Consider the following 13207-nt stretch of genomic DNA (forward strand, 5'->3'; position numbering starts at 1 on the left):
TTATTTACCACTAAAAAAAGAAAAGTTGGACGGAAGTCCAAGTTCTGCCCCTGGGCCACATTCAAGTCACAAACTGCATTCTCTGGTACAGCACAATTCCAAGCCAGGCTGCCCAGCCGGTGTTTATGATTTACCACAGTATGGCAATGCTAGGTTACTAACCACTCTTTGTGTCCTTACCATACCAATAAAGCAAAGGTGTGTCTACAGAGAACTATTAGGACAAAACATGATCACTGATTATGCACCTCACTTTAACCCTTTACACATAGCAACCACGTCACAACATTAGCTAAGACTTTTAAAATTTATGTTCATCTCATTTTCCATGCCTTGGTTTTTGAAATTTTATAAATATAAATGAACACAAATATAAATATTTTAAGAATAGTAATACTCATCAATATTTTCCAATAAAAATTAAATTATGACTAAGGTAAATTTCAAGTATCAGATTACAAAACGGTCATTTAAGGTAGTTTATCAAATTTTCGTCATAACCCAACAGCTACAGTTCCAACTCACCATCTTCATCAACAGTAAGGTCCACAACTTCTGCTGCGTTCTGCCTCAGGGGCTGTATTACAGTGGAGATCCTACTGCGGTTTCGAGGCTCCTGTGCCCGGCCTGTGTGTGAACTTGAACCTTGGCTCCAATGAGATCTGGAGTGCCCAAGGGTTGAACGAGACCTTAAATGATGTCAGTATCAAGTTAGTAAACATAAATGTAGGGTAGATCCTTTTTCAGTCACTCTTAAGTGCCACAAGCTTATAAAACACTTTAATTCTTCATACATGACTCTCCCAAGAAATAACGATCCTTGGATTAGAAACTATGACCAATGCAATGCCAGGCATTCAATAAGCTGCTAAATGAAGGTACCACCAACCAGAGCAGACAATAGATGATGTCAGATCAACCATTCAGAAACAGGGAAAGACAGAAACACTGCTCTTAATAGCCACTGTTTTTTTTTTTTTTTTTTTTTTTTTTTTTTTTTTTGAGCTGGGGATAGAACCCAGGGCCTTGCGCTTCCTAGGCAAGCGCTCTACCACTGAGCTAAATCCCCAACCCCCAATAGCCACTGTTTTAAATATTCACTTGAATTTTAAGTGAATATTACCATATACTCTGTTATGGCTTACACATGCTAAACCAAGGAAATGGCACTATTAGAAGGTGTGGCCCTGTTGGAGTTGGTGTGTCACTGTGGGCTTTAAGACCCCCATCCTAGATGCCTGGAAGTCAGTCTTCTGCTAGCAGCCTTCAGATGAAGATGTAGAACTCTTAGCTTTGCCTGCACCATGCCTGCCTATATGTCACCATGCTCCTACCTTGATGATACTGGACTGAACCTCTGAACCTGTAAGCCAGTCCCAATTAAATGTTGTCCTTATAAGAGTTGCTCTGGTCATAGTTATCTGTTCACAGAAGTAAAACCCTTACCAAGACAAATTCCATTATAATAAAGGAACACAAATAAGACACAGAGTCATGTATATAATTATGTCCCAAGCTAGGTTTGCAGGATTTAACTTTAGAACCCTATGCTATGCTTCTAGTCCCTATGCTTCTGGTCTTCTCCTAACATAATACACAGAAGTATAAAGACAGCAGAGAGGGTCCCTGGAGTTGGCAAAGATGAAAACACTGGCTAGCTTATGAATCTGTGATTCATTACTTGCTTGAACTACTTACTTTAAGCATTAAATCACAACCTTAAATACCAGAAGTGAATGGCATTGTACTCTTTTCAACCACTCACAAGCATCTAGGTGATTCTTAAGGAATCATAATAATTATGGAAGAGTATTTACAGATAGTATGCTAATATTCCTAACCTACTCAAGGCTTCAGAACAACTAAATCTGCTTTTGAAAAATGAGGCAAATAAGTCACAAGTTGTTACATAATTTGTGTCTTCTGTCTGCTCAGACTAAGAGTAAACTATGAATATTATGTTTGTTATCAGCACAAATGACAAACATGAGTCAGATCCATTAAGTAATGTGTTTCTAAATGCAAAGTTAGCAGGGGTTCCACTATTAAGAAAATATATAAAAATTCAAAGTGGGCTGAACTGTCTTTATCAACACTAAAGCCCAAGAGTTTAAAAAGAAATTAGAAACCTAAAATTCTGAAGAGATAAGAGTATGAAAGGTAATTCCTAAGACAATGCATACGTGAGAAAGCACTGCATATCACGAGCCACCACTGTAAACAAACCTGAAATAAAAATACTTTCTTATGAGGACAAATATCCTCATTAAAAACTTCTAAGATTTAAAAAAAAAAAAAAAACTTCTGAGATGGGCTAGAGAGGTGGCTCAGCAGTTAAGACCCTTAACTGTTCTTCCAGAGGTCCTGAGTTCAATTCCCAGCAACCACATGGTGGCTCACAACCATCTATAATGAAATCTGATGCCCTCTTTTGGTGTGTCTGAGAACAGCTACAATGTACTCATATACATGAAATAAATAAATCTCAAAAAAAAAAAATTCTGAGAAAGGGCTACTAAAGAAATGATTTAGCTCAGTGGTAGCAAGCGCAAGGCCCTGGGTTCGGTTCCCAGCTCCGGGAAAAAAAAAAAAAAAAAAAAAAAAAAGACTCAGTGGTTAAGAACACTTGCTATTCCTGCAAAGGATTCTTGGTTCCAAGTACCCACATCAGGTGACTCACATCTTTAACTCCATTTCCAAAGGAATTGACATTCTCTTCTGGCCTCTGAATACCTGCACTCAAGTACACATACTCATGAACAGACAGACAGAAAGACATACAACCGGGCAGACGCGCACACACCCTATCTGGGAGACAGACAGTTCAGAAATTAATAGCACTCCTTGTTCTTGTAGAGGATCCTGATTCCATTCCTAGCATCTACAAGGTGGCTCACAGCCATTAGCAGTCCAGTTCTAGGAGATCCAACATATTCTCCTGACTAGGAGCACTAGGAGCACATGTAATGCACAAAAATACACACAGACAAAATACATACATAAAATAACTTTTAAAAAAAACCTAAATTAGGCTGAGTGGTGGTGGTATAGCACTTCATAGACAGAGGCTGAGACAGGCAGATGGAGCTCTTTTGAGTTTGAGCCCATCCTGGTCTACAGAGCTAGTTCTAGGATAGCCAGGTATATACCGAGAAACCCTGCCTTGAGTCAGGTGGACGTGGGGGAGAAGGAGGCTACATTAAAAAAAAAAAAAAAAAAAAAAAAAAAAAAGACCTTCCTGAGAAGTCCAGAGCCTATGATGAATGTGGGGTTCTGTCTGTATGTCTAATGTCTGTCTATCTATCTTCTCTGGAAAGCCATCAACAGCAGGCAGCTACTTTATGGCTCTTTTGGCCCCCCAGGTTGATCTTCCTCCAGCCAGACAGTTACTGGACAGAGCTCTAGTGCACACATAAGGCAACAGTGTCACAGAGGTCTTCAAGGCCACTATGACAATGGCAACTGTCAAACCCTAGACAGACAGATAGACAGGCAGGCAGGCAGACAGGCAAAATTATTCTCTTACACCAGAAGGGCCGAGAACCCTTGACAGCCCAACCATGACAAAGGTGCATTTCAGGTACTAACAAGAAACTACCTGGGGATCATGAGACTCTTAGTTGAAATGTTTGTTTGATAAAAGGACCTCCAATTCCTCAAGAAAAGCGGATCTTGCTTTCTAACAGCCGAGAGCTAACATATAAAAACTGAATTGGTGCTCTGCCTTGTGAGCAGTGGCAGGCTAACTGTGACAGCCTTTGGCACACTAGAGTATCAATTTCCTGTTTAGGGAAATCGCTTAAAACCAAAACCAAAGACAGAGAGGAGGGGACTGGAGATGTGGGTCAGCGGTTGAGAGGACTGACGGCTCTTACAGAGGATCTGTGTCATCCTAGCACCCACATGAGTCTCTCTCTTAATTCCAGTTCCAGGGGACCAGATGACCTCTTCTGACCTCCGATGGCAGAGCACATATATGATAAACATACATACATGCAGGTAAAAGCTATACAAATAAATGATAACCCACACAATTTTATTATTATTTAAGAAGAGAGGGAGAAAACTTCCATATCATCCGAAGCCACACTCCAACAAAAAATTACTAAATAGAAAAGGATCGCGATCCTCAAACGTACTTCTGATACATTGGACATGAAAATTAATATTCATCCACAGACTAGTCTGATGTATCAAATAAACAACTCTTGATCACTAATATTAATATTTATTATCAGCTTAAGCATGGAGTAAATAAAATGTTAACTTTTTCATTTCAAACAAGGGGCCATGGTGTCAGAAGTAATTCTAAAAGAGTCATTGTATGACCAAGTATTTATCTAAACAAATGAGATCTTTCTACTCACTTATTAGTTCAGAACTTAGCTAGCATGATTAAATGGAAAACAGTACCATCAAGGGCCTTAGACTTGGCTCCTATAACAGAAGAGCACAGTTTTCACACGTAACAATGAGGACAGTCTTGATGTACGCAAATAGCAAGTGCTGTTTTTATATATCATAAGTTTTCTTCATCTGTAAATTCAGAATTATACCCAATATTTATATTTTACCCACAACCAAACTTCATAGTTTATGGATTCTATGTGCTACAAATTAAAAAGCCCATGTTAAAAAATATTAAGTAAAACTGCTGCTTACTTAGAGCAAATGGGGTAATGATAAAAATATATGTCCCCTAATATTCCAGCTCCACTTGTCTGAGAATAGAATGTTTACAATAGTGAGTTTTACTGCCTCCCAAAGTAAATCTAATGTAGCCTTGTATCAAGCTGAGGATCTGGAGGGAATTGGTACCATAAACATGGTCAAGTATCTACATTTAAAAGTTCAAGTATACTGGGAAGGAGAGAGGAGGGGGAGGAAAAACAGGGGCCAGGTCAGATACAGGGGATGGAGGAAAAGTACAGAGGGTCAGGAATTTGAAAGGTGTATAGCAGTAGGGAAGGGAGAACTTGGGGGAGCCACTAAAAAGTCCCAGATGCCAGGGACCCAAGAGGTTCCCAGGAACCAACAGGGATGACATTAGCCAAAATAGCCAACAAAGGGGAAAGAGAACCTGTAGAGACCATATCCAGTGGATAGACATGGCCTCCGGTTGTGGAGGCCACCCACCCACCTCAAAAATATTATCCAGGGGTTGGGGATTTAGCTCAGCAGTAGAGCGCTTGCCTAGCAAGCGCAAGGCCCTGGGTTCGGTCCCCAGCTCCGGAAAAAAAAAAAACTTAATCCAGAATTCCTCCTCACAAATGGAAATGCAGGGACAAAGAACAGAGCAGAGACTGAAGGAAAAGCCATCCAGAGACTGCCCTACCTAGGGATCCATCCCATCTGTAGACACCAAACCCAGACACTATGGCTGATGCCAAGAAGTGCATGCTGACAGGAGCCTGATATAGCTGCCTCCTGAGAGGCTATGTGAGAGACTGACCAATACAGATGTGGATGCAAGCAGTCAAACATCAGACTGAGCACCGGGACCCCAATGGAGAAGTTAGGGGAAGAACTGGAGATAAAGGGGTCTGCAATTCCATAGAAGAAAAACACTATCAACCAACCAGACCCCACCCCTCCCCAAAGCTCCCAGGGACTAAACAACCAACCAAAGAGTACACGTGAGGGGACCCATGGCTCCAGCTGCATATGTAGAAGAGGACTGCCTTATCTGGCATCAATGGGAGGGGAGCCCCTTGGTCCTGTGGAGGATCAATGACCCAGGGTAGGGGAATGCTAGGGCACTGAGGCAGGAGTGGGTGGGCAGGTGGGGGAGCACCCTCATAGAGGCAGGGGGAAGGGGGTAGAGGATAGGGGATAGGGGATAGGGGATAGGGGGTTTGTGGATGGGAAACCGGGAAGGGGGAATAACATTTGAAATATAAATAAAATAACCAATTTTTTTAAAAAGTTCAAATAGACAACTAAGAACTAAAGTCTCACCGATAGCTTTCTCCAACTGTAACAATCTCCACTTCACTGTCAGTTGAGGTAACATTAATTTCTTCATTGGCAGTGACCTGGGGAGTGAAGGAAGCTTCTATCACCACAACATCTTCATCAATACTTCCTGGAGAGAGAAAAAAGCAAACCTGTTTAAAAGGCATGTTTATACTAACCACTAAGCAAAAATTTATCTTGACCTTGGAGAGAATTAAATTACTTTCATATTAAAGTAATATGAAAATGATGGGGAGTTATACAGCATCTTTGTTGTTGGAAGAGCCAGCAAATTAGCCTAAAAAGTCAAAACCAATCCAACTGCAGAAATGCTATGCAGAGGGCGACAGAGGCAGGCGAGGGAGTGAGAGCAGCTGGTGGTGGATGGTTCTCTGGGTAGGAATGAGTGCTGAGTGGTGAGTGGGTACAAAACTCATGAGCTTTGGACTTGGAACCACATCCCAAGAGCTCTCACTGGGTCTTTTACAGATAAGCAAACCGATTATAAAGCATATTTGAAAGTATAAGCAAAAATATTAAGAAAATGCTAAAGATTCTATAATCAAAGTGTGTTCTTCTATAGGAATACATAGACAAATGAGATATTAAACCTCTCATCAGGAGTTGGAGAGATGGCTCAGCAGATAAAAGCACTTTGTTACCAAGAGTGCTGTTCTGAGTTCTACCCCTGGGACCCAAACAGTGGAAGGGGTGAACACCCAGAAATTATCCTTTGACCTTTACACGTACACTCAACTACTCACACACAGACAGTAAATAAATTTTAAAAATTCCAATAGTAAATCCAAATAAAAACAACATTTAACATATAACAAAAATGTCATCTCAAACACATAGGGGGAAATGTTAATGGATAATCTGAGGACAGCAGGATAGCTACATGATTCAGATCCCCTGAACCCATGTAAAATGTGGAGACAGGTAGATACTTGATGCTCAATGGCCAGTCAGCATAGCCAAACAGTGAGCTGAAGTTTCAGTAAGAGACCAATTCTTTTCAAATAAAACAAACAGGTTAAAAATATAATACACTAAAATAAGAGAGAAACCAAGAAGAGACACCTAACTATATGCACAACTGACAGAAATGTGCACCACATAAAGTAAATATCACACACACACACACACACACACACACACACACACACACACACGGGGAAGTGGGGGAAGTTATAAGAAGTCTCATATGCATATCTAACTGAAAACTCCAAGGTTTTAGTGGTATAAAACAGTAAGTTTAAAAACTAAATTAATGAGGGGTTGGAGAGATGATTCACTGGCTGCTCTTGCAGAGGACCTGTATTCAAATTTCCAGGACACAGTGATGGCTCACAAGTCTGTAACTCTAGTTCTACAGAATCTAATCCCCTTCTCTGGTCTCTGCAGACACTATATACACATGGTACGCAAATATATAATAATAAAATAAATTAAATGAGATAATTACCAAAAAATTTAAACTGAACAAAAATAAACCAGTGGGTGAGTCAGACAGGGCTCACTCAACAGTAACAAAACACTAAAATGAACATCTATATTTGAACCTAAGTTTATTTGATTATCTTGAAATAACTAAATTCTGTTGGACATGATGGTACCTGCCTTCAATCCCAGCACTTGGGAGACAGTAGCAGGAGGATCTTTGAGTTTGAGATCAGCCTGGTCTATACAGTGAGTTCCAGAACAGCTAGGGTTACACAGTGAGATCCTGTCTCCAAATATTTTAAAGTTAGGGTAACACAATGTCCAACAAAATTGCTACTAATCCAACTGACACTTCATTTTGGTTTTCTATTTATGAACAGAAATCCTTGATAAACTTAGAAGCCAAGTAATAAAGATGCACTAGGAGAGAACTATTTCTCAGAATTCTGGTGAACAATGCTTGTAAAACAATATCTAATATTAAATTCAACTAGTTTATTTTAGGTCAATTGGCAAAAGCAGTGGATAAGGTAAAATTGTTGTATCTTAGCACTTACAAGCACTAAAAAGGCTCAGATTTCCATCAGTCACTCAACGAGCCCACAATGCTGACATATACTGTTAGACCCAAGTACAGCAATACTGGTAGATAAAAGTAGTTAGGCTGACACCCCAATGCTATTCTGACTAAAGCATGCTTGACTTAGTCATCAAGCCTGGACTCAAGGTCAGGTTTTTACCAATGAGGCTTTTGTCAGTCACTGGGCATACGATGCTTTTAATGTCAGTGTTCATATACGTTGAGGTAGAAAGAAAACTACTTCCAAAGAGCTGAAATTTAACAAAAAAGAAAAAGGAATTCCCACCAATATTTCAGTTTCTTGTGGATTATAAGCTATTCTAAAATGATTCTTTAAATGCTATAAGCAGAAAAACATGGAGAAGCTGAAATGAGAAACATAAAACTCTCAGGACTATACTGTGGCCGGAGCTGGCACCTTCTCAGCACCAGTCCCTGCTGAGAGCAGAGGATCTGGACATAACTCCTTGGGCATCTGGCACCGCAGCTGGTGACATTTTAGTGTAGATAAGCTAAGACACTCTCAGATAAGCTTACACAGGTGTGCAAGTCTGTACAGCAAGAACTCAGAAAGAGCTAGGTGAACAAACAGGGAGCACTCAAGCACAGAACTGTGTAATTGTGCATGCTGATATAAAAACCTTTATTGTTTGCCTCTGCAGATGCTTTCTTATTTTCTGTTGGAGAGGTTTCTAAACTAATTAATTAACAAGTAATAGTTAACAATTATTGCTCCTGGGCAATAAGAATGGAAACTCTGGCCAGGGAATGATGGTGCACACCTTTAATCCCAGCTCTTGAGGAGGCAGGATCTCTGAGGCTGAGCCCAGCCTGATCTACAGAGTGAGTTCCAGGACAGCCAAGGCTGCACAGAGAAAACCCTGTCTCAACTAACCAAAAAATCAAGGATTTTCTGAGGAGGAAATGTATTTATTTTAGAGATATGGGTGTTTTGCCTGCATGCATGGTGTGCACCATGTGTGCAGTGCCTACCGAGGTCAGAAAAGGGAGTCAAATCCCCTAGTATTAGAGCTGTATACAGCTGTTAGACACGATGATGGTGCTGGTGATTCAACTAGGTCCTCTATATAAGCAACTAATGCTCTTAACCTCTGAACCATCTCTCCAAACCCTAAGTCCTTGTTTTTGTTGTTGTTTGTTTTTAAAAAAAAACAAACAAGCAAACAAACAAAAAAAAAAAACCTAGGCTGGATGGTGGTGGCACATGAATTTAGTCCCAAACTTGGGGGAGTCAAAGGCAGGCAGATCTCCGAGGCCAGCTTGGTCTACACAGATAGTTCTAGGACAGCCAGGGGTACATGAAGAAATCCTGTCTCAAAAATAAAAAACAAAACCAACAACAAAAAACTAGTTTAAAATATTTTTCTAGAAACCAAGAAATGTCAGGTTCATTTAAACTTTCAGGATGTGTTTCCCCAGATAAATGTTTTTCTTGCTTGCTTGCTTTTCTTTCTTTGTATTATGTGCACAAGTGCTCTATTTACATGTATATAAGCATGTAATTGATGCACAAGGAGGCCAGAAAAGGGCCTCTAGAGGAACTGGAATTATATGTGGTTGTGAGCCTCTATGTGGATGTTGGGAATTGAACCCAGGTCCTCAAAAGAGCAGCCAGTGCTCTTAACCACTGAGCCTTGTCTTTCAGCCCTGATGTTAATGTCTAAAAGCAGTGTAGTTGTGGTAATTTAACACTGCCAAGACAGACAGTACATAAGTAAGTGCACTGACACTCACTTTGGGTATTAATAACTAGGATTAGCAGGTGAGCTCACTTATATCCCCCTCACAGATACAGTAGTGCTAAACCTCATTTCCCAAGACAAATTCCTCAACCAAATGTCACACAAACATACCACCTCATGATTTTAAACAGACACTGGGCTCTGTTTCTCCTTCCCAACATCAGTCTTTAGATTCAGACCATTTGAAAAAAACGTAACCGATTACCCAAAAGAACCCTGAGTACTTTGTTCTTTTCTGAGGTATGAGGGAAGAACCTCCATGAAACTCTGCAGCATTATGTGAGCTCAGTGAACACTTCTCAAATAACATTCAAGAAGACTGAAAAAATGAAGCCTGACTGAGTAAGAACTAAGTTGGTGAGTAAAGAGTAACGGGAAGAAGAGAGAGGACAGAGGGGAAACAGCAGGCCTCAAGAGTGGAGTAGAAGCTTGAACCTTGGTAGGCTGGATATCAGACAAAAGGGGAAAGTTCTGTCACAGAAACCCCTCCCTAGACATCTGCAAAGCTCTCCTAGGGATAGGAGACAGTTCAGACACTAAAGTGCTATGTAAGCAGAAGCACGTTAGAGCCCAGACACTATGTAAAACTAGAAGGGGAATAGCCTCTAAGGTGTCAACTGTACACAAAAAACTGAGTTGCCTACAGGTAGCTGAACAAAAGAAAAGGGGAAGAACATACCAACTGGTTGTCCAATGCCAAATGGACAGTCCTGAAAACATACATACAAGTGATATTATATAGACTAAATAGGTTATATTTAGAAATATATATGTATATACATATATGTATGCATTAACAATTAAAAAAAAAGAGGCCATGAATTTGAAGGAGAGTGGGGAAGAGACACAGTTTTCAAAAAAATAAATCCCAGTGATAGGAGACAGAGGCAGGAAGATCTTTTAAGGTTGACGGCTCACCAGCCTAGCCCAATCCATGAGTTCCAGATTCCAACAAAGGCTTGTCTCAAAAGCTAAAGACACAACAAAATTAGGGAGACACAACACTCAAGATTAACCTCTGTCCTCCACACACATGTTCTTACCCCTCTGCTGCCATCCATGTGCATAACTTATTCTACTTAATGTAGGTTTTCTATGTATGTGTTCCTTTGAAAGGAGGTCAAGTTGCATAAGAAAACCCATGACACAGGGACAAATGATCATGCACTCCACAAGTACCATTAGGATTAATGTGAGCCCTATCACCTTAGGTACATGTTTACTTAGAACATGTGAAGGATATGGTTGCAAGCCCTAATATGCAAAAACCAAACAGCAAAACCACTAAAACATTTCCATTTACTTTTGTTTTATTCTTTGAGTCAGGATCACACTGTGCAGTCTAGGCTGCTCTGGAACTCACAGAGATTCACCTACCTCAGCCTCCCAAGCACTGGGATTACAGGTGTGCATTCCAAAGAAACAATTTACTGACTTAAACTTAATTTTTTTAGCAATAAAAAGGAAGATAAATTGATTGTGGTGACAAAATACATGCTTGTAATCCCATCACTGAGAAGCTAAACACAAAGATCAAGAGTTCAAGGCCAGCTACAACAAGGAGACTGTATTCCAAAAAAAAAAAAGCAAGAGGAAAGTAAAAGAAAAATAAGATTAAGCAGACATTACTGTGATTATAAATGTTCTTAATAGGATTAAACACGGGAAAAATTATAGAGTTATCTGTTAAAATAACCACTAAAGTGAAAAAGTACTAAAAGAAAAAACTGGCTACAAGTCAAGTCATTTAAAAGTTATTCTAGTTCTGTTCCAGACATTGTGACATACTCTGGAAGCAGAAGCAAATGGCTCTCTGAATTCAAGGCCAGCCTGGTCTACATAGTGAGTTCCAGGACAGCCAGGGCTGCATCATGAGATTCTGTCTCATACTCATCATCATCATAACTGTCACCACCATTATTGTCATTTAGTTATAATTGTTACTTACAAAACCAATTTACATACACATAGAAAATCAAATGGCTTAATTTTTGTCAATAGAAATTCTTTCAGTATCTGGAGGCAGTCACAGTTTGACACAGTTGATTACACTGTTAAACAATAAAAGTTGAGAGTTTCCCATTAATCTGTTGCTCTCGTCTGTCAGTGATAAGAGTGGTTATACACATGGAATAAAACAATATTGGGCCATTATACATGGAGATGGAGTGTGTTTTGTCTGTCTAGACACTGTTCTTGGTACCTTATGTCTGAATGTCTTATGAGGGGGATTTAATCAATGGTGTTTACAGTTAATGTTTTCACTAATTAAAAATGCTAATAGCTGGGCTGGAGAGATGGCTCAGCGGTTAAGAGCACTGACTGCTCTTCCAGAGGTCCTGAGTTCAAATCCCAGCGACCACATGGTGGCTCACAACCATCTGTAATAGGATCTGATTGCCTCTCCTGGTGTGTCTGAAGACAGTTACAGTGTACTCATATACAATAAATAAATAAATCTTATCAAAAAATGCTAATAGCTTCAAAAATAAAAGAATAAAAGCTAAGTGAACTTGCTTAAGAACTGGGTACAGGCACAGTGGCATTATATACCTGCACTTCAGCCTTCTCACCTGAGGGAGCAGCGGGGTTGTTGGGGTTCTCACTGGCAGATGCACACAGGTCCTCTTCTCCATCTGTGGAGGAACTGGAAGAGGAATCACTGCTGAGGTCATTCTCACTGGAGGTACTGGAGCTGGCGAGAAGAGCGTACTTCCTCTGAGCCAGCTTCTTCCTCTGCACTAGCAGCCTCTCCTTCTGCTTCTGTGTCCTCTGTGAGGAGCTGCTCTTCACTGGCCTCTTTCTACATGGGACTCTCCTGACTGCACTGCCATGAAAACAAGGTCTTTTCATCAACAAACCTGGCACAGGCTCTGCCTCAGTTCGAGGCCACTTGTGGGACCTTGCACTGTGACTTCTGCTTTTAGCACTCAGAATAGGCTGGGAATGTCTCACTGAGACTTCTTTTTCCTCATCTGAAGTCACAGTATCAGAGTCCCCAAAATGGAGACTAGATGAGGGAGAAGACAGACACTCGCTGAAGGAAGAGTCGTTATCTTCATCACTTGGTGTCTCTAGGTGTTGCCTCAACCCTAGGATTTCCTGATTTTCTTTGACACAATTCTGCACATATGAGGGGCCAGCCTGCTGGCTTTTGCGCTTTTTTCTCACAACACCACTTTTTTCTTGTTCTTGCTGGTTGTCATTCATATCCTTTTCTTGTTTTTGGGAATCATCACACAGATGAGAGAATTCATTCCCCACTTTGCTATTAATCATCTCCACTTCTGCAGGGAAGCTCTTAGTGGCCCCTAGGGGCTGTGGGTGCAGAAGAACCGCCTTCAGACTCTCCTGTGTAGTGGGCGCATCAGGAGGAGTCCCACTCTTCATAGCCACTTTTAGGGTGTAGAGCTCGTTATATTCAGGAGTCCATTGAGTCATGGGAAACTTTAGGGAAGGCCTA

General features: G+C 40.6%; 1 protein-coding gene and 1 non-coding gene across 7 annotated transcripts in view; one reads left to right on the forward strand and one right to left on the reverse strand.

The window, feature by feature from the left end:
* Nucleotides 1-13207, reverse strand: part of Rnf111 (ring finger protein 111) — a 68000-nt gene that overhangs the window by 25406 nt on the left and 29387 nt on the right. For all 6 annotated transcript variants that reach the window (XM_032909245.1, XM_032909243.1, XM_032909244.1 and 3 more), the window contains 3 exons: nt 12318-13204; nt 5959-6085; nt 526-689 (listed from right to left, as the gene is read on the reverse strand). In XM_032909245.1, the coding sequence (XP_032765136.1) occupies nt 526-689; nt 5959-6085; nt 12318-13185 (1159 nt within the window). In that variant the 5' untranslated portion in view covers nt 13186-13204. The remainder of the gene's footprint in view (nt 1-525; nt 690-5958; nt 6086-12317; nt 13205-13207) is intronic.
* On the forward strand, nt 11820-11949 carry LOC116908363. Its single transcript, XR_004388913.1, has one exon. It is a non-coding gene; the product is annotated as a small nucleolar RNA SNORA20 (small nucleolar RNA).

The sequence above is a fragment of the Rattus rattus genome, chromosome 8 (genome assembly GCF_011064425.1).
Source record: "Rattus rattus isolate New Zealand chromosome 8, Rrattus_CSIRO_v1, whole genome shotgun sequence".
Taxonomy (NCBI): domain Eukaryota; kingdom Metazoa; phylum Chordata; class Mammalia; order Rodentia; family Muridae; genus Rattus; species Rattus rattus.